The sequence below is a fragment of the Lissotriton helveticus genome, chromosome 7, assembly GCF_964261635.1.
Source record: "Lissotriton helveticus chromosome 7, aLisHel1.1, whole genome shotgun sequence".
NCBI classification, from domain to species: Eukaryota; Metazoa; Chordata; class Amphibia; order Caudata; family Salamandridae; genus Lissotriton; species Lissotriton helveticus.
In genome coordinates this window covers 1,304,387,602-1,304,409,334 of record NC_136068.1, presented here as the reverse complement: position 1 = coordinate 1,304,409,334, position 21,733 = coordinate 1,304,387,602, and the positions used below count along the sequence as shown (strand labels likewise).

General features: G+C 44.4%; 1 protein-coding gene across 2 annotated transcripts in view; it reads left to right on the top strand.

Annotated features, from left to right (window-relative positions):
• The window catches only part of PRPSAP1 (phosphoribosyl pyrophosphate synthetase associated protein 1), a 302,806-nt gene that overhangs the window by 183,773 nt on the left and 97,300 nt on the right, over positions 1–21,733 (top strand). For both annotated transcript variants that reach the window (XM_078654587.1, XM_078654586.1), the window contains exons 5-7: positions 7,284–7,399; positions 7,615–7,670; positions 12,544–12,689. In XM_078654587.1, the coding sequence (XP_078510713.1) occupies positions 7,284–7,399; positions 7,615–7,670; positions 12,544–12,689 (318 nt within the window). The remainder of the gene's footprint in view (positions 1–7,283; positions 7,400–7,614; positions 7,671–12,543; positions 12,690–21,733) is intronic.

The window sequence follows — 21,733 nt, the reverse complement described above, 5'->3', positions numbered from 1 at the left end:
CCTGCTGTCAAAGTACAGGTCCGACCTGATAAAGTAAATGGCACAGCTCCCCTTACAATGTGGAGACTTTACTCTAGTAGCAGCATGCTGTAGGGATCATTAGATAGATGTAGGTTGCTCCTGCCCAGGAAACTTCCTTTCATTTTCCCGGGAAATCAGTTTGTATTCACAAGTGTCCTGTCTGCCTTTGCACTCTCATAAATTGCAACACTTGCTAGGGAAGCTGCGTATTGCAGAACTGTCGACTTTGCAGCTTTCCTTGCATCACCTGATTGACAAAATCATAAAACCACTTTAAGACTTGCACATTTGCAAATCAATCCTTTCAGTTTTGCAGCGTGAATCTTTCTGGATTCACTATGCTGTGCATTATTCCGCGGTCTAGTGGTTGGGTCCGGAATCGTAGTCTTTTCTTCTTTTTTTGTTTTTTTTTTCGTAGCCCAGGTGGTCGTCGACGTCCCACCTTTTGGTGTCCTTCCTGTGACGTCGGCATGCTTCCTGCGGAAGCTCCCACCCTTTGGCGCCATCTTCAGATTCTTTTTTCCGCCGTTGGGTCTGGATCGTTCCCGAGAGGGCTCCAGAGATTTGGAGAAAAGAGAAGCCAAGAGAGGAACTGCCACCACAAGAACGCGCAGAAAGACCAGCACCCAGTTTGCAACCTCTGCCTGCCGGTCGACCACGAAAGCAGGGACTGCAACGCCTGCTCCGCCTTGACGCGGAAGACCCTTCGAGTGAGAGAGAGGCAAAGAAGAGCTAACTTCGCCATGCAGGGCAAGGGTCAACCTCCGTCCCTTCGAGACCTGGAACTATCGACCGACAAGGAGGATTACGTCGCCGAAGAAGACGACGGCTACATGGTCGTAGAGACCGATAATACGAAGACTCCAGAAAAGGTAGGAGACTCGACGCCCCAAAAAGGCCCGAAAGACTCACGTCCATCTGCCCAAGACTCTTGAAAAAACGAGGGCAAGACCCCGAAAGCGCCGACGCCAAAAGCTCCGGCGTCCGCAGTAACACCCAGGGCCAGCGGATCCTCACAGAAGGACTCCCAGGCGTCGAAGGGCGGCAACCAACCAAGGTCGTCGAAAAGCGTCCACGAAAAGGAACGCTCGACGCCGAAGACCTCTTCGAAGTGGACGAAGGACGCAAGACCAGTCTCGACGCCGAAACCCATCTCGACGCCGAAACCAGTCTCGACCCCGAAACCCGTCTCGGCGCCATCAAGCCAGACAAAGAGACCAGCACAACCAATCGACGCCGAACAGGCAGCCGAGATGGAAAGAAGAAGAGAAGGCTCGAGGCAGAGATGGAGAACACCCTACAGCGAAAGAAAGATTTCGACGAAAGGATGAAAGCATATAGAATCCCATCGAAGCCAAAGCCACCGGTGGTCGAGTTCGTCGAGGAAGAAGAGGAGTTCGAGGTCGAAGGACCGTCGGAAAGCCAGGAAGATCTGGAATATCGAGAAGAAGAGACCCCTACTACGAGGAGGAGGAAGATGACGACCAGAGGACCTTTCAGGGCTCCTCATACTTGGACACACAGGACCTAGAGTGGCAGGACCTCGAGGCCGAGAGTCCAGAAGAGGGAGTGGACACCTATCCGTCGAGGCCCTCGCCGCCTGACGACATTGGACTTTACAATGAGGTCATCAAGAACGCAGCAGCAGCGTTCAAAGTAAAACTAGAGGAGGAACAGCTGAAGGTGGATTTCCTCGTGGAAACACTGCACCCAATACAAACTAGGAGCCAGTACCTGCCAATGCTCGAAAGCATTAAAGGACAAGGGAGAGAGGCCTTCAAAGAGCCGGCGACTTGTAAACCCGTCACACCCAGGACGGAGAAGAAGTACAAGCACCCCCCCCCAAGGACCCACCCTACATCCAGGCAACGGTCACTGCAGACTCCATCATTGCGGCAACAGCAAGGAAAAGAGCCAATGTCCTGACAACGGCAGGACCACCTCCAGACCAGGAGAGCAGAAGGATGGACCTGACTGGAAGAAAGATCTAGAGAAATGCCGCAACGCACTGGCGCATGGCCAATTCCAACGCCCTGATGAACAGACACCAACACCAGATCCTGGACGACCTGGGCCAGTTACTCAAACATCTCCCACAAGAATACCAGCAAAGTGCTACGCACCTGGTAGAGGAGGGGAAGAACGTGGCAAATTCTTATCAGGCTTTAAACCGGAGGTGCAACACTGTTCGGAGCACCAGTGGACGAAAAGCTCACCTAGCTGAAAAAGGACAATGACACCGCAAGATCCATGGGGGCCTTGCAGTTCAGAGGAACAAAGAGAGGAACCCCATCATGGAGACCAAACGGGAGAGGGGGAAACCAATACCAACAGAGGAGCCAGTCCTTTCGCGGGAAGGGGAATGGCCGGGAAACAACAGAAGAGGTGGACAACCACCCACTCCAAGTGACTCTGCCACACTACTAGTGCACACCCTCTCAACAACTCCAGGGGGGGAGCACACATACAACAAAGAGGAGTGGCTCGGACTACACATGCAAGAGCACGTAACACCGGTGGGAGGAAGATTGAACCGTTTCTTCCAACAGTGGAAGAAAATAACTACAGACAGATGGATTCTCAACACCATACAGTACGGATACTGCATAGAGTTGGAAAAGACACCACTAAACAGAAAACCAAAAAGAAGAGCACTAGCAAAGAAGGAACTAGAGCTACTGCAAAGGGAAGCACAAGAACTCCTGTTGAAGGAGGCTATCGAGCCTGTACCTCCCGTAGAGAGGAACAAGGGGGTGTACTCCACGTACTTCCTGGTACCAAAGGTAGACGAAACAATGAGACCCATCCTGGACCTAAGGTTCCTCAACAAATACATAAAAACGCAAAAATTCAAAATGACGTCCCTGCAAGAGGTCCTTCCACAGATAAAAGGCAGGGACTTCATGGTCACAATAGACCTCAAAGATGCCTACCTGCACATCCCAATGAACAGGCGGCACAAACATCTGCTAAGATTTGTCATCAACACAAATCACTATCAATTCATGGCACTGGCATTTGGATTAAAATCAACACCAAGGGTATTTACAAACTGCCTTGCAGCAGTGGCAGCACAATTAAGGAGGGAAGGGATCCACGTATACCCTTACCTGGGCGACTGGCTAGTAAAGGCAAGATCATTCAAGACATGGAAATGGCATGCACAGCGAGTGACAGATACACTAATGGCCCTGGGTTTCTCCATCCACTGGGGAAAATCCTCAATGAACCCAGAACAAGTAAAAATGTTCCTGGGTGCGCAGATCAATACCGTACAGGAAAAGGTGTTCCCCAGCGGGAAAAGAACGCTGGCACTGGTGAAGGAGGCGTGCCTCTACCAGAAGGGGCGTCCTCTGACAGTGAGGGCGGCGAGCAAGATGATGGGCATGATGGCCTCATGCATACACATAGTGCCGAATGTACGACTCCACATGAGACCACTCCAGGAGTGGCTACAGGACCAATGGTCACAAGCTACAGGTTGTTGGGAAGATCTAGTGGTTGTAACGCACGCAGTGCATGAGGAGATATCATGGTGGAACAAAGGAAACCTAACAAAAGGGAAGCCTCTAACACCACCAACACCAACTGTGACCATCACCACAGAAGCATCCCAGAAGGGATGGGGAGCACACATGAAAAAACTCAGAGTGAGGGGTCTGTGGACACCAGCGGATGCGGTCAAACACATCAATTACCTGGAACTAAAGACTGTGTTCCTCGCACTAAAGGCATTCCAGACGAAGCTGTACAACCAAACAGTGTTGATCCAGACAGACAACACAACAGCGATGTTCTACATAAACAAGCAGGGAGGAATACAATCAGCCCCGCTGTCAGAACTAGCGCAGGAAATATGGAAATGGGCCATCCCACTAAAAATAGATCTTCTGGCGATTCACCTACCAGGGAAGGACAAAGTGGAAGCAGACTGGCTCAGCAGACAGACATCGGCTTCACACAAATGGGAGCTCAATGCCCAAGAGACAAGGAGACTGTTCGACATGTGGGTAACACCATCAATAGACCTGTTTGCAACACGCCAGAATGCAAAATGCCAGCACTTCGCATCCAGGCAATCAGGGGAAGGGTCACTGGGGAATGCCCTATGGATAAGCTGGTCAAACACAAGGTACTCAGCAAGTGCAGAACAAGCAACATGACCCTGATACTGGTGGCACCACAGTGGGCCAGACAGACCTGGTACTCGCAGATTATGGAGATGACACAGAGTGCACCACACAGATTTGGGAGAAGGAAAGACCTACTCTCCATGCAAAACGGAGAGGTGTTGTATCCAGAACCAGAAAGCCTCAGCCTGGCAGCCTGGCTCCTGAGGACATAGAATTCGCACACCTTAAATTACCTGAGAGCACCCTGAAGGTACTTCGAGAGGCGAGAAGACCTAGCACGCGTAAGTGCTACGTGGCCAAATGGAAGAGGTTCACACTATGGTGCAGAAAGGAAAAACTGCACAACAAGTTGACAAGACACTCAACAGTGCTTAAATACCTCACGCACCTGCTAGAGGCTAATCTGAGCAAATCCTCGCTAAGGGTACACCTGGCAGCCATAGTCGCGTACACTAGAGGAGAGACCGGTAAAAGCTTCTTCACTTCACAAATTGTAAAAAGATTCTTGGAAGGGGCAAAGAGGATCGCACCGCCAAAGAGGTTACCAGCACCTGTGTGGAACCTCAACCCAGTACTGACGGAACTCATGAAAGCGCCTTTTGAACCGATCCATAAGGCCTCCCTACAAATGTTAACCTTGAAGACAGCTTTCCTGGTGGCAATCACCTCGCTGCGCAGGGTGAGCGAGTTACAGGCGTTAACGCTACACGAACCCTACATACAAATTCACAACGATAGGGTGGTGATTAGAACGGACCCACACTTTATGCCAAAGGTGGTGTCTAAGTTCCACATCAACCAAACTATTCAAATACCTAGTTTCTTCCAAAAACCAACGACAAATGCAGAAAGGGCACTGCATCCTCTGGACGCCAGATGAGCTGTCATGCACTACATAGAGAGAACTAAGGATCACAGAAAAACAATTTTTTGTGTCATTTGCAGACAGTTTCATGGGAAAAGCAATTACTAAGGGGACAATTGCACGATGGATCGCGCAAGCAATACAATTCTGCCACAAACAAGCTGGGCAAGAACTGGCAGAGGGGCCACGGGCCCATACAACCAGGAAAAAGGGAGCAACAATAGCCTTCCTGGCTAACCCTCCCATTCAGGACATATGCCTGGCGGCAACATGGGCTTCAGTGCACACGTTCACCAAACACTACTGTGTGGACATATAAATGAACAAAGAAGCACAAGTAGGACAGAAGGTGCTTCAACACATATTCAAAAATCAAAGCTTATCTTCCACCCAGCCGCCACAATGATAACAAACCGGTACAAAGTCGATGCACAGCATAGTGAATCCAGAAAGATTCACGCTGCAAAACAAATAGTTTCTTACCTGTAGTGTAGTTTTACAGCTTGGATTCACTAGCGAACCCACCCACCTCCGCCAAAAAGATGAGACCGGATTAAGAGGTGGTAAAAATGGGGCAAAGACTTGAGCATACTTGAAGGAAAAAGCGGTGAAACAAATATTCAAACATTGCCATACTATTCAGAAACAAAACACAAACGGGGAAAAAAGAATCCGAAGATGGCGCCCAAGGGTGGGAGCTTCCGCAGGAAGCATGCCGACGTCAGAGGAAGGACACCAAAAGGTGGGACATCGACGCCCACCTGGGCTACGAAAAAAAAAAAAAGAGAAGGAAAAGACTACGATTCCGGACCCAACCACTAGACTGCGGAATAATGCACAGCATAGTGAATCCAGAAAGATCTTCAAGCTGCAAAACTACACCGACAGGTAAGAAACTATTCGTTTTCTGCTACTCTGGCCTTCATCAGATGCATCCTGTTACCTCCAGTGCCTGGTCCTTTCGAGCCTTAGTGATTTGAATTGAGACCCTCCCAACCCCCATGTCAAATGTGTCCATGTGTACAATCAAGGGCTAAGTTGATGATTCAATGTCTACTTGAGAGCTCAACAGCATCCTGGTGCTCTTCAGTTCAGATTGGGCTCTGTCCTTGAGGTCAGAGCAGTCACAGGAGCAACTGTGGACCCATCGTTGGCCAAAATAATGTTTTAGTACCCAATGCGCTGATGTGTATGAAAAATGCAAGCCATTCAGCCCTTCTACTAACTAGTGAGTCAGAGCTGTATCATCGACTTTGGGAGCGCTGTACTTCCCCAGCCATCCTGTATGCTTTGATATTGACAGACCGAAAGGATTGGGTCAATGTCATGTGTGCCAGCCAGTGGGCAAAACGTCTTTGCCCTTTTCTGCACTTTACTGTGCAGGAATCCCTTTGGAGGTGATATTAACCATCTTTCTGTGAAGTGTGTAGCAGGCCAGTTCTTGCCCTCTACGTGGTAAGTCACCACATGTATTGCTGCCAAGTCTTTTCTTTGTGTGATACATTGCAATTGTGAGGGAGACGTGAAAAGATTGATGATTCATTTCATAGGTCACAGTCTTGGGATCCCGACTTGAGAAAGATTCTCCTGAGAGCTCTTGTCACTACTAACAGTGCCAGTAGTGCTCCTCAGTGAGACAGCCCCAGAGTTCCCTGTTGTATATAGTTGTGCTTTATTTGGGTGGGGACAGTGGGTGCGGGGCATTCAAAAGACCAATTTTGTTGGCCTCCAGGCTCCTAAAGGAATCTTAAAGTGCTGACAGTAGTCAATACTAGTCCTTGTCTGCTTGCTGACTTGGCACATAGCATGCAGGACTGCAAAACAAAACTATGTTTCTAGTCCTATTTCATGTAACGTGGCTGATCTGTTGGTGTGAAGAGTTTTTTGCGGTCGACTTTTTGCCTCCGCAAAACCGTTCTGTTTGTTTTTTAACAGGTTGACAGGAATAGTATTCCTCTTCCAGGTTAACTGTAGTATAGTAGAGTGATGGGGATTAGCAGCATTAGGGCTGGCAATGGAGGGAGCATATTATGTTCATGCCTTTCCCCTGTGTGTTGCAGGTTTTATCTGCAGTATGCTGATATCTGTCTTGAATTCTGAGGTGCACAGAACAGAGCAGTGCCTCCTCTGTAGGTTATGTCTACTGAAGGCTACATAGTGGAAACTATTGGTATGAATGGAGGTAAAGAAGGGTTGTGTTGATGAGGTACACCTAGATAGAGCTTTGTCTGGTGACCGACTAATTTTTCATTTTCTTGTTCCAGGATTGACTCACCTTATTACCATGGACCTGCACCAGAAGGAAATCCAGGGCTTCTTCAGCTTCCCTGTGGACAACCTGAGAGCCTCACCATTGATGCTACAGTATATCCAAGAAGAAGTAAGGATCTGACCACTCAGATTACTGGGGGGGTGGTGGTGGTGGGGGGGGGGTCTGCAGAGATCGTATTAAGGGGAAGGTGAAGGGGCAGGCAAGGGAAATCTTCTCTCCTGTTAATTTACAAAATTGAGACTTCTTTTATAGCAGAAATCATTCTCTCTATTGAAACTGTTTATTTCTAGCCTCATTTCATCCTCTGCTTTGCCCATTTCCAGATTCCTGATTACAGAAATGCTGTCATTGTTGCAAAATCTCCAGATGCTGCTAAGAGGTAATAGACGTCTGTGGTATATATGTATATGTGTGTCTGTGGGCCTGTCTCGATCTTGCCCTCTCATTTTTCTGAGGACTCTGACTTTAACTTGCCTGTTTGATTTCTCTGACTATTGCTTCTCCTCCTTGCCTAAGAGTAGGACTTGGTTCTGGGTGGTCATCCTCTCTTAGCCAGTACTTTAATAAGAGGACACGTTCTTTGGGACCCTTTTTGTTTAAGGATCTACCAACGCTTGGTAGATCATGTCATGAACACAGAAAAGACTTTATTTCATTGTGTGGAATGATTTATGCCTTAAAAATAAATAACTATAACGCCACATCAATGTTGACAAAAATTTTGAAAAGAAAAGCAATAGCCATTAGTGGACAACATTGAGGCATGCATTTCTAGTGGATTTGTCCTTTGCACAGAATCCTCATTTGGTGAAATGGCACCAGGGCCAGAGAGAATATTGAACGCTTTTAGCCACCAGGGCACCAGAATGGTTTCACGTTGACTCAGTCATTATGATGCTTACTGGTGGCAGAAATAATCTTCACTTGATCTGTATGCCTATATGGATCCTTAACCTATAGCTTCATTCTTTTTAAGAATGTTGACATTTTGGCTTCCTGTTTTGTGACTTTTTTTCCATGAGCCTTTTGTTTAATTTTGCAATATTATTCCCCTACAAATTTGGGGTTTAAAAGTGTAAAAGTAAGATGTCTGTTACTGAACTGCACACAAACAAGGAGGCAGTGTTGAACAACTTGTAAATATATCTACCACCCTCAGCAGATTGGGAAAAGTGAGCTGTTGCTGTTATTGTTTTGATCCATTGACAATGTTGGAAATCACACTACCAGCTTTGGATAACAAAGCACATAGACTACTTAGAATCTGAGGCTATAAGTGTTGTTACTGATTTTTAGTTGACTCTAAAAATCAACTCACTTTGTGTGTGAAAGTAGGAAATGTTTTATTATTCTTTTGAATTGTGTATTCAATTATAGATTGGCTTGGTTTTAATTCTGCCATCTAGTGGTTGGACTCTGGTTTTCACCTTCCTTCTCAACCATTGTGAGCACCAAAAGTGTGCGGATGCAGACTTACTTAGCCTTGCATTGGCCCTTTAAGACCAGTTACTTACTGTGTGCAAGTCTTTTCACTGCAAACTCCGCGATGTTGCTGTTTTCTCCTTTGTCCATTCTCTGAACCGCACAGCTGGTTGTAGTTGACATTAATGAATGAAGAGTTTGGCATTCTTTGAAGCGGTCTATACAAACCTTCTGATTCCACCTATCAGTGGATGACAGCTTATATGTACCAGAGAGTCACTAGTTTTGTTTTATGGAGCACTGGATTCTGCTAGGTCCCTGGAGCTTTCTGCTGTTGGGAGTTTCCACAGTTGAATACATTCCAGATTTTAAGATGGACGTTCAAGGAGAGAGATGTTTTTTCCAAGTGTTGAGGGCCTCATCCTCCTTGCCTTCGGAAAGGCTGATAAATCTCCTTCTAGTTTTGTCTTACATACTGAAGATAAAGGACCCTGTGGCTGCGACAGTAGGTCTCCACAGGATACCCTACATTTTGTGTTCCTTTGCAAATACTTTACGCACCCTAGGTGACTGTTTCTTAAAGAGCTTTTAAAAGATATGAGATTTAAGCATGCCTGTGTAGCTTTACTGCATTTACAGCTTATACCGAATGCTCGCACCCTATTTAGTATTACACATTTTTTAAGAGCAGCTCTAAAGTCAAGAAATTCTAGATGTGACTGAAAAGCATAAGGGGATCTGTGATCTTGCTCAGTCTTCGGGATATGTTTTTATAAATTAATTTTATGCTATTTTTAATCATAGCTCCCTTATGGTTTGGATTTTTGTATACTTGTTTAACTTAACCTGTATTCATATTTGCACTCGATTAACGGAGGTTTACACGGCCAAATTGTGAATTTTGCACATTTGAGTGATATACTGCTAACAAATGAATTTTCAGTTGTCTTTTTATCTAATGTTGTTTGTTTCTTTTATGTCTTTGACTACAGCCGAGTAAAGATTATTATTATGATAAATCACAGTTTCGATATTTGCAGCAAAGCCTGTTATTGGCCTTGGACCCTCAGTCAGTGGCTTACCTCAAGCTTTGTAGATGATGATCAGCCTGGTGTACTTTGAGATCCTGAGCCATTTTTTCACCGCTGTTGTTTTGTAACCTTTGTTGTCTTTAGCTCAGGAAAGCATAAAGGGTTTTCTGGCAGTCCTTTGCAAGTGAGTGCCACAGCAAGTTCATAGTTGCTGTTCTGCAGCTTTCAAAGATTTGAAGAAAAATGTCCTTTTAACAACGGTTCCTCTTTAGGATCTTGATGTGGTACAAATGTTCTTAATAGTAGTTCCAGTCGGATGTATGTCAGTACAATGCGAACTAAAAGATCGCGGTACTTGACAACGCGGGCATTACAACGCAAATCGTTACAACGACTTGCGTTGCAGGGCGCGGATTTTGGAATATTATAATTTTATATTCCAACACCAGTCCACGTAACAGTAGGGAAGGTGTTGGAATATAAAATTACAACATTCCTTGCCCAACAGCGCCATCCAGCGCAAGTCGTAGTAACGACTTGCATTGTAATGGCATCGTTGTAAAAGAACTGCGGTGTAAACACCGCGTTGTAAACGATGTTTACCCCTCCAGTCGAGCCGATGCATTTTCTTGCCTTGATTACATTTGATTGACGGGTGAGTGAAGACCAAGTGTAGGAATTGTTTTTGGGCTACTCCAAAGACAATCAGGAGGGTTGTCCTGCCATTTATTTGACAATGGTCTCAGAGTTGTATCTGTGGCAAAAGATTAACCTGGCTGTTTTTAAGCCTCCACCACTTTCCTGGTAAGTCACAGAAGCATCCCCATGCTTTAGAACCAAGAGGAAGTTTGGTATCTTTGTATCCTGAGCAAATGGTTTAGGAAAGGTGACCAACATTCTTAGGTTTTTCAGAAGTCTGAAAGAGCGAGAGCAAGCTCCAAAGAGACACTGTCTCCCATTATGTGCTTCAAGCATCTTTAGAACATTGCTAACAGGGTGGTCTCCAAGGGCATTAGGGCCATGAGGTACAGCTGTGGCATGGGACCAATACATTTCCTTGTTTATGGTACCTGAATTTGACGCAGTCTTACTCTGACCTTTGCTTTTTGACTGTTTTGTACTGCTATGGGAATCTTTCGGAGGAAGACATTCATTAGAGGAGCAAGTTCCTAATATTTATTAATGATTTTCTGATGGATATTTCTTCCTGTTGTAGATTGCTCATCTTCTCTAACCCTCCAAATTGATAGCTATAAACTAACAGTCGTGCTTGGCAAAAAGGTTATCACTGAGATGGGAGGGGGGGTTCAAGAAACTGCCTACAGACGAAGACATCCCTTATCATTGATGTTTTTCTGTGTGGTGTGGAAGCAGTGAGAGTAGATGGATAGCAAAGGTCTAAAAGCTGCAAATGGGACCGCAGTTAATACGTTTTAAAGTTGGATGAGACTAACCGTGTGACTGTAATGATGTTCAAGGAGTCTGTGAGCAGTGATGGGAATCTGTTGGAAAGAATTGATTTGCACACTATGTGAATATATGGTAATGAAAGCAGAAACATGGCATAAGCCTTACCTTGAATTTGCTTCCTTACTAGCAATGAGTGAGACTGTACTCATTTTTATTAACAATTATTCATTATTCAGTTCAGGTTTGGCTTCTAGATTTTCCAGGTGTGCATTTTTATTTATTTATTTAGTGTTTTCTGTAGCGCGAACATGACCCTGCATAGGGAATCAGAGCGCTTTACAGGAGCATTTCAGCAATCCGAAACTTACATTTTGCAATACATTACTGTTTTACGACATTTACACTTCAGTAGAGACTATAAACACATAAAGTACCATAAAGCCTCTTGAATTATGAAACCACGAGAAAATGTATATACAAGTCCACAAACTGGATAGAGAGCACCTTGCGTGAAATTTAAAACAAACATGGCAGGTTAATATACAGGCGTTCAGCTGTAAATAATTAGGGGAGGAACTTCCTCATATAGAATGATTTTGCTTCCTTTTTGAATGTTGCGATGGATGGAATTCTTCTGATGTTAGGGGGGAGGGCGTTCCAAATTTTCAGTGCTGCCCCTGAGAACGCTCAGTCATAAGTTCTTTTCTTACAGAAGCGAGCCGGTTTCAGTAATAGTTCCGCTTTACTCCTGAGGGATCAGATCCCTCCAGAGAGCGTGAGTTTCTGAGCAAGGTAGACTGGAGTTTTTTTGTGTATTGCTTTATGAGTGATGAATGCCAGCTTGAAATAAATTTATGCTCCGAAGGGTAGCCAGTTGAAAGCTTTTAAGTGCGGGGAGATGTGGTCGAATTTTTTGGATCCTGCTATAAGTCTTGTGGCTGCATTAAGACATGCTTTCAATGGAGCTGTTGAGATCTTCGGGAGCCCTACCAAGGTAGTGCAACCATATTCGATTCTTGAAATGACCAGAGCCTGAACCGCTGTTTTGAGGTCTGCTTTATTTAGAAAAGGTTTTAGTTTTCGCAAGCAGCTTAAGTGGAACCTGGTGTTTTTTGCCATTGTTATGATATGTGTTGACATGTTCAGGTTTTTGTCCAGGATGATACCCAGTGATTTAGTAGAGTCAACAATTTTTGAAGTGCACTTTAGAGCAGTGATAAGGTTGGACCATTCTGCTATCATTATTTTGCTTTTCTGGGGTGTAACCATCTGTGGCAACTTATAAAAATGCTGCCCCTGCTCTTCTGTCATTGTTGACGCTCCCCTTGAATTTGATGTACATTGTTCGTTATTAACTGACAGCAATCTTTGCTCTTTTTTATTGCCCAGGGCACAGTCCTATGCAGAGCGACTCCGGCTTGGATTGGCAGTCATTCACGGAGAAGCACAGTGCACTGAGCTTGACATGGCGGATGGGCGTCAGTCTCCACCAGCAGCAAAAAACCAAACTTTACACACCGGCTTGGAACTGCCCTGTGAGTGCAGTGTGCTTATTTTTAAACCTGACTTTGTTGTTGTATCCTTTTGCACCACTTGCACTGGAAAAATTTATGGTTACATCTCGGGGTATATTCCTAAATTGATAGTGTTTTTTCATGAATGTGGTTTGCTTCTTCTTTGTTTAGGGAGGTACAGGAGCAAATGGAATAGTGTACGGCATTTTAGAGACCAAAAACAGAAATGATCTCAAATAAGAAGTGAGTTTTGCTTCACAGTGGTTTAATTATTTTCCTTCCGAATGGAAATAAGTTGGTCTATTTTATATGCAGTAGGGGGTATAGTATATTGTAAAGGTACCTGTTCAGAATTGGAAAGGTTTATCAAAGGATACTGAAGTAGAAAAAAAAATCTTACCCCACAATGGACATTTTTGAATATAGTAGAAATATTACAGACCGATAAATATACTAATCTCTTTATTGGACTTGGTTTGTTCATCTGAAAAAGGACTTTGCATCAACAGCACCTAGGGCTAGATGTACTAACATTAGGAATAGCTATTTCCTAATTGCGATTTTCTGTGAATCACACTTTAGGAAATCACTATTCCTAATGTATGAACATTTTTCAATTAAAATTAGTGATTTCAAGTGGGTCTCAAATCGACCTAACTCATCAATATTAATGAGGTCGGTTGCAGTTAGCTACCCATCAGAATGATAGCCATCACGGGGACAGTGGCCTGCTGGGGCCAACAGACCACCATATCTGTGATTTTGCTTTTAAATAAAGCAATCTTTTTTTGTTTGAGATGCAGCCTTTTTATTTATTAAGGAAACAAGTTGTTTTAAAAGAAAACATTGAAACGTTTATAAATTCTTATTAGGGTAGGTAAAAAATATTTGTTTTTACATTCTCAAATGGGAAATGATCTGATGGTGACCCCTTTCCATTTTCAAATAGTTACCACCTCCTATGAAGAGGTGGTAAAATAATGTTTTTAGACTTAAATTCGGTCACAAAACACTAATACATATTACTGCAAATTGGTATTTGGAAGGGACTTCCTAAACGCGTCCCTTCCAAATACCAATTCGCAAACCCAAACTATGAATCTGTAGGATAGCAGTTTGGTGTTTGTACATCAAAAAAACTTTTTTGCGGTCGCAAATGGACTGATTCTGGGAATCGGACCGTTTGTGATCTCAAAAAAGCTTTGTACATGTGGCTCCATGTCTTGAAAAATGCAGAGCATGACTCGAGATGAAAATCCTTGAGAAGCAGGCATGTGAAGACAGAGGCTGCCCTCAGAAACATTAACTGATATGGAAAAGTTGTGAAGACCACTGTGATCATGACTCGCAGCTTCTTAAGTAATATTCTTACATCCAAATTTTTGCATTCCATTTGTTTAGTGTCGTGAACCCTACATTGCTGGAGTTCAGCTACCTCTGCTCTGATATAAAATGTGTATTCTTTGAATAATGTTTGAACAAAAGCAAATAAAGATTACTTAAACTGTTAAAAAATAATACAATTGAATGTCCAAAAAAGGAATTTATTGCAGAAATCGGAGGTTGCTGGAAGTTGTGCTTCTCTAAACGGGGCCAAGCTGGGAGATATCAGAGTATAAAGACTACAGGGATTTGTAATTCAAGAAAAACTGCATTGAGTTTGAAGGTCATAAGCTCTAATTACTTTGGTCATAGTGTTTTTAATTAGAACAAAACACTTCTGACTAAGGTATAAGGCTACAGAGCTGTTAAAAGGCACACGGTTCAAGACATTCAAAATATTTATAACATTAGTAATTGATGGGAAGTGAAGGTTCTTTGCTCTTGGTTATAAAAAATAATTCTCTTCCAGGGGATCCTCATCAATAGTCATAAGCACTGAATATTCCCACCCATGTGCGGGACCCCGGAAACAATATACAAATATATATGTAAAAAACACATGTATCTCGCTCCAAATATATGTAAATACATATATCATTTTTCTCACACATATTCAGCTCTAAAACCAAGGCTAGACAATGTAAACACTTGTATATGTACAGCAATTAGAAAGGAAATAAAAAACACATTAGGTCAAATAGTCCTTGAACTTTGTATTTTAATGAGTAAAAGCACTCATAAATCTTGAAAATTGCTCATAAAAGACATTGTCAGCCATGGGCTGCATTGAAAAGTGAATAACACAGAAACTGAAAGCATTTTCAGTTAAAACTGGCACCGTGCCTTTAAGGCAGCCATGAACCCAGGCTTCCCATCATGCCTCAGGGGTGACAGTTAGGTCAGTTGTTCTTTCCGGCTATTTCAGTCAGGACCCTGGTTAAACAGCTCCCACCTTTTTTTTGACTTTCTGTCAAAAATATTTGGTGTTTTCCTTCAATTTTTGGATTCACTCGACGGTTTTTAGCCTTCGAGAGATACTGCTACCTTTTTGGGCTCAAAAAAGGTTAATTTTTTGTCAAAAATGCCTTTGCTTTTTGATCCCTGCCCTTCCTGTGGGAAGAAGAAAGCGAAGACTGATACACATCCTGTGTATCCTCTGCCTTCCTGACTCTCATTCTGCAGAAAGCTGTGTTCACTGCAAGTCCTTGTCAAGTAGAACTCTCAAGGACAGAGAAAAAAAAATCAGAATTTATGGACTTTCTGAGAGGGAGGTCTCCAAAGAGACAGAAAAAGCGGAGGGTGCGGTCGACGTCGAGAGATGTCCCGGTTTGCTCTCCTTCGGCGTCGGGATCGGCGTCGAAGGTTCCACCGACGACGGCGGCGAGTCAACTCCCCTCGACGGTGAAGGCTTCAGCGTCGAGAGTCAAGGTAACTCCGCTGCAGTCAACCGGGCGATGTGCAGCGTCGAGAGAGAGGTCGTCGTTGGAGCATGGCGGCTCAACGTCGAAACCTCCGCCGTCGAAGCCTCCGGTCCAGTCTTCGGCGTCGAAGCTTCCGTCGACGCCTAGTCATCGGCGTTCGGCGTCTAGGCATCCTCCGTCGGGGTCCCGTCATCGACACTCAACGTCGAGGCACCCTCTGTCGCCGTCCCATCATCGACGGTCGACGTCGAGACATCCTCCGTCGGCGTCTCGCCATCGACGCTCGACGTCGAGGCATTACACCGTCATCGACAGGACATCGGCGTGGTCGCACAAGGAAAGTACCTACCACATCAACATGCTAGAGCTGAGAGCAGTCCACCTAGCTCTCAAGGCGTTCCTTCCCTCGATTCACGAAGCGTCAGTTCTAGTACAGACGGACAACACCACCACAATGTACTACTTGAACAAGCAGGGGGGAACACGCTCACAAACTCTGTCGCTGGAAGCACAACGGATCTGGCATTGGCTTCTGGCTCGCAAGTTGTCCATCACAGCAGTCCACCTCCCAGGCGAGCAGAATGTGAGGGCGGACGCTCTAAGCCGTCATTTCGACGACAGGGAGGATTTGCTCCTACACGACGCAGTGGTAGAAGAAATTTTCCAATCCTGGGGTCATCCCACAATAGACCTGTTCGCGGACGACCAAAACACAAAATGCCAAGACTTCGCCTCGAGGTTCTACCGGCAAGGAACGAGAGGGAATGCTCTTTTGATCGACTGGTCAGGGGAATTTGTGTACGCTTTTCCACCCCTTCCGTTGATCCCGAAGGTGGTGAGCAAGTTGACACACTCGTGCACAACGATGATCCTTATCGCCCCGGACTGGCCGAGGCAATGGTGGTACACGGTTCTGCTTCACCTGTCAGTGACTCCTCACAAGAGGCTGCCATGCAAGCCGGACCTGTTGTCCAGGATGGATGGGAGGATTGACCATCCCAACCTTCCATCACTGAGCTTGGCAGCATGGCTCCTGAGGTCATACAGTACAGACATCTAGGGCTGCCAGAGGACTGCATGTTCATCCTAAAAAAGGCAAGGCGGCCCTCCACAAGACATTCTTATGCATGCAAGTGGAAGCGATTCTATATGTGGTGTATACAGAATAATCATAATCCAGTTCAATGTCAGGAAGAAGCAGTTCTTCCTTATTTGTTATATCTGGCTAAAGCAGGTTTAAGGTTTAATTCCATCAAGGTGCACCTAGCTGCTATAACAGTTTATAGGCAGTCACCTTCTCAAACCTCTTTTCCAGTTACCATCGGTCAAGGACTTCCTGCAAGGGTTGAAAAAAGTTTACCCTCCAGTGCGTCCTCCTTCTCCTTCCTGGTAGTTGAACATGGTGCTATCAAAGCTAATGGGTCCTCCTTTCGAACCCATTCATAAAGCTACTTTACAACATCTTTCCTGGAAAGCAGCTTTTTTTATGGCAATCGCGTCAGCTCGCAGGGTGAGCGAGATTCAAGCTCTCTGTTCCTCTGAACCCTATACGGTGTTCCATTTGAATAGAGTGGCGCTACGGACGCATCCATCTTTTCTTCCTAAAGTGGTGTCAGATTTTCATGTAAATCAGACTATTTCTCGTCCCACTTTCTTTCCCAATCCCTCTACTCCAGCTGAGAGGGCTCTGCATTCTCTAGACCTGAAAAGAGTTTTACAATTCTATCTAGATCGGTCTAAGGGTATTCGTCACTCTGATCATCTCTTTGTTAACTATGGATCGATTAGAACAGGTCATTCTGCTTCGAAACATTCTATTTCTAGATGGATCGTTTCATGTATTAGGCTTACTTACCAGCTAGCGCAGAAGCCCCTGGGGTTTTCTCCCAAAGCGCATTCCACCAGAGGGAGAGCTGCGATTGCGGCTTTCCTCAATAATGTACCCATGTCTGAGATCTGTAAGGCGGCAACCTGGAGGTCCATCCATACATATACCAGACATTACTGTCTTGATTCTGACACGAGAGTAGATGCACAGCTAAGTTGGGCTGTTATGATTGGTCTTTTTAAGTTGAGTCATGTACTTCTCATTTACCTGCAGGTGGTTGATGGGCTTGCTATTGTATTCAGTGCTTATGACTATTGATGAGGATCCCCTGGAAGAGAAGGATAAGTTACTTACCTGTAATCCTAGTTCTCTTCCAGGGGTATCCTCATCAAAGTCATAAGCACACCCACCTGCCTCCCCAGGTAATTTAGAGATGTACGTCTCTGACTTGTGGTTTAGCCCTGACTTCAGGGTTATGCAAAGAACAACTGACCTAACTGTCACCCCTGAGGCATGATGGGAAGCCTGGGGCAATTTTCAAGATTTATGAGTGCTTTTACTCATTAAACGGATCCCCCAGGATATAGCGGCATGGATTAGCAAATTTAGCGGCACAAATATGGAAATATAGCGGCAATTTTGCGGCATTTTATGTAGCCATTTTTCCTACAACAAACACAGATATCTTAGTTTTTTTAGTTATTTAACAACATGAAGCTATGTATATTTGGTTTCTTTACAATGTAGACACTTTGTGGCAGATTTACAAGCCCCTTGCGCTGCTTTTACGCCGCCGTTGCGTCACTTTTGTGACGCAGCGGCGGTGCAAAAGATGCACCATGGTGCGGGGTATTTACAACGTGACGCCGGAGAGTACGGCCAGGGTGCGGATAGTACGGCCCATGTGGCAGATTCCGGCCCAACTGCGGATGTAAAGATATGACTCGCAAACGATCTCTATAAATACTAAAAGTCATAAAGTTAGACCTTTGTCTAAGATAACCTTTGGGAATCGGCCCATAAGTTTCTCATTGCTTAAATGGGTGTAATTTCTGATATTTATGTTTCCCTCGTCTTCATTGCTTGATTTGATTGTGAGAAAGTGTCATTCATAATCGTTGAAATGTAACTCATATTCACACTGAAAGTATGAAAATGTCACACATAGCAATCTGAAGCCTTGACACTTATGCTGTTTTATTTGCGAATAGAGGCCACTATTATTTTGGCGCCAGCGTGTACTTTCTGTTCCAGAGGACACTGCTTGTTGGTGGTGCAGCAGATCGCAGAGTGTTGTCACGAAGGAAACGGTGGAAAACCACTTGAGAAAGTTTTAAATATTTTTGTTTGAGAAAATTCAACAAAAAACAAGTGAATCCCAAAAAGAAATTGCTGCTCCTCAACAAAAGCGTAAAGATGAGATCGTTATTCTTTACCAATCAATGCTTGGTTTTAACATTAAATGCACCGCACAATTAATTGTTTACCAGAGAGGCTTTTAATTGGGCACCTGCAAAGAGAGGCACTGTGGCATAACAGTACATCACTACTCAAGGCTCAAGAGGCGCTAAAAGGGTTTGTTTATTGAGTAGTTTACACAACGCCCCCGCCCCCTCGAGATCTCCCCCTCCACTGATTTATAACCTTGTGATAAGAATGCCGTTTGATTAATCTCTCTGAAACCTTGTAACGAGAAACATAACAGCCCTGTATATATTTCTCATAAAACCATCAGGGAGTTAGCGGGTATTATATGTGCCTCGGAGATCAGCACCTCTCCCCCTTCGTGAACATCACGAAGAAAGGAAGGAAGGCCTGTCGAAAGAGCCAGCACCTGGCCGTCAGTACCGGGGGATAAGAGCAGGCGCCCTTAGCTCGAGCCATCAGTGCAGAAACAGCAGGAGGCCTTAGCTTTGACCAATGTGCAAACCAGCAGGCGGTGGTGACGGCTTGTAGGTTGGCTGGAGAGGCAGCCAGACAGCCACAAACACGCCAGGTACGGTAAATTACCCAATCCACAGGCGATAGCCACTTAAAGCAGACCCCCCTGGATACCAGAATATAGCGGCTTTTGTAAAAATGCCGCGATTTCTAGAAAAATGCCGACTTTGCGGGCACTTTTGTAAAAATCGCGCCATATTTTCAAAATTGCCGATTTCGCGGCAAATCGCGATATCCTGGAGGGTCTGATTAAAACACAAAGTTCAAGGACTATTTGACCTAATGTGTTTTTTATTTCCTTTCTAATTGCTGTACATATACAAGTGTTTACATTGTCTAGCCTTGGTTTTTAGAGCTGCATTGGTGTGAGAAAAAATTATATATGTATTTATATATATTTGGAGCGAGATATGTGTTTTTTACATACATATTTTTATATTGTTTCCGGGGTCTTGCACATGGGCGGGAATATTCAGTGCTTATGACTTTGATGAGGATACCTCTGGAAGAGAACTATGATTACAGGTAAGTAACTTATCCTAATTTGTGATTCCTTTTAATTGGCAAGGATCCCTTCTGGTACTGTCAAAGTTTGTTAAAAATCTTTGGAAGCTGGCTTCCTTATTGGTTTAATTTTCTCAATATATAAATACAGCTTTCTGTTGCACTATATCCTCCAAGAGAGAATTGTATCTTCAGAAAGCCTGGTACTGTTGGTTACTTTAGGGTGTCTGAGATCCTGCACTGGAGCAGTCATTGCTTCTGTTTTGTCGGCCTGAGGTCATGATTTGACACAGAAGTGAAGGCCTAGAACTACAGTTGCTTATGCCACTGTCCTGAGCTCAGTACCATCCTGGAGAGCCTGGGCAGCTGAAAAGCAGTTGCTCTTGATGAACCAATGGTGCTATAAACTGTATGTGCATACTCAACAAAAACAGAAGTGATATGAAGGTGAAACTCTTGCCGAAAGGATTTAGTCATTTAGATGCTCCTTGAAACGAAACTGGCTCCTTTGGTGAAAGAAAAAGGTAGCTGTTCTTGCGAAGAGGTATGCTTTGCTGCTCAGAGTTTCAACTGTATCAATTTTGGGTTCTCCTGATTGAGTGATGAGGTATATAACTTTTCATAAGTATGATGGTCTTCTTCTGTAGGATTTAGTTTGTTTTACGGACATAAAACCTGTACTCCTTCACTCATATGTCCTGTTAAGCTTGCAGTCATTCACCCTCTCACACAAACTCAAATGCCATGCCAGTAGCAGGGAATGTCAGTGGCACAGATAGCCTTATTGCCCTGGGAGAAAATGTTAGCAGTAAGCCACACAATGTCTGGCACTTTAAAGGCACCTAATTGTACTAGGAATTAATTTAATTTTGCTGCACTATCCCACAGTACATCCGGATGGAGGCCAAAGAGTGGATCCTTATTGACAAAGTGCCACTCTCACTAGGGAAAATGAATGCCCAGCACCCTCATTTTAAACACACAGGTCTTGAGGAGTTTCGGTTTTCTGTCTGACAATAATTTGCAACTTTTCAACTATACGGGGACTGGGCTCAACAGGATTATGGTTGTGCCAATGTTCGTTGGGCAATGTTATAATTCCACCATTGATTTTATTTTGCTCTCTCTTAACTTAGTTAACTCAGTTTCACAGTATGGTGTGGTGAGGAGCCAATTTAGTGACCACAACCCTTTTGTGTCTGGCGTTTAATTACGATTTGGTGAAGATCAGAAGACCCAATAAGGGTGGGTGGGACCTTAGGACAGTCGACCAGGGGCCACATATGAAATGGTCCAAGGTGGTCACCCTTAATCTTATGTCTAACCTGGATTTAACTTGTGGCCAGACATCTTCATTTGTATATGAGTTTTCTCTTTGGCGGAGAGAATTCTAGTTGCCTTCCTTAATATATTTGTGAGTTTATTAGGGGTGTATCTCTCTATGGAAAATAATCAGTCAGTGGTGCCGGTAGCTGTCTCTGGATGGTTTTATCATGCTTGTTCCCAAGCCCACCATAATTAGCAAATTGCCCTGAAAAAGAATCCCTGCAACACTAAGGAAGTGTCACTGTGTAAGAAAAATTATAGATCTGTGGAGGCCACAAGGAAAAAGTCTATTCAGTGGGAACAACTTCTAAAGGTCGATGTCCTGAAGACCAGCTCTCGCTTTTAGGAAATTGTCAATTACCCTTATTTTAGGGGGGCTGCCAACGATGTTACTGAAAGCCTAACATGTCATATTCCCCCTGAATCATGGTCTGAGCATTTTAAGGGAATTTATGGGTATAATATGGCTAATGAGTTGGGACATGACTGGGTGATGCAGGCAGGCACGCACGCACATCCAGTTTGGTTTTTCAGGTTGGAGAAGTCAAGGCAGCCATTGAGGGCATGTCCAATAATAAAGGGCCAGGCCCTGATGGGGTTCCAGCAGACTTTTTAAAATTGACCCAGATAAATGGGCTAGGCTGTTGACCAAAGTGTTGCAT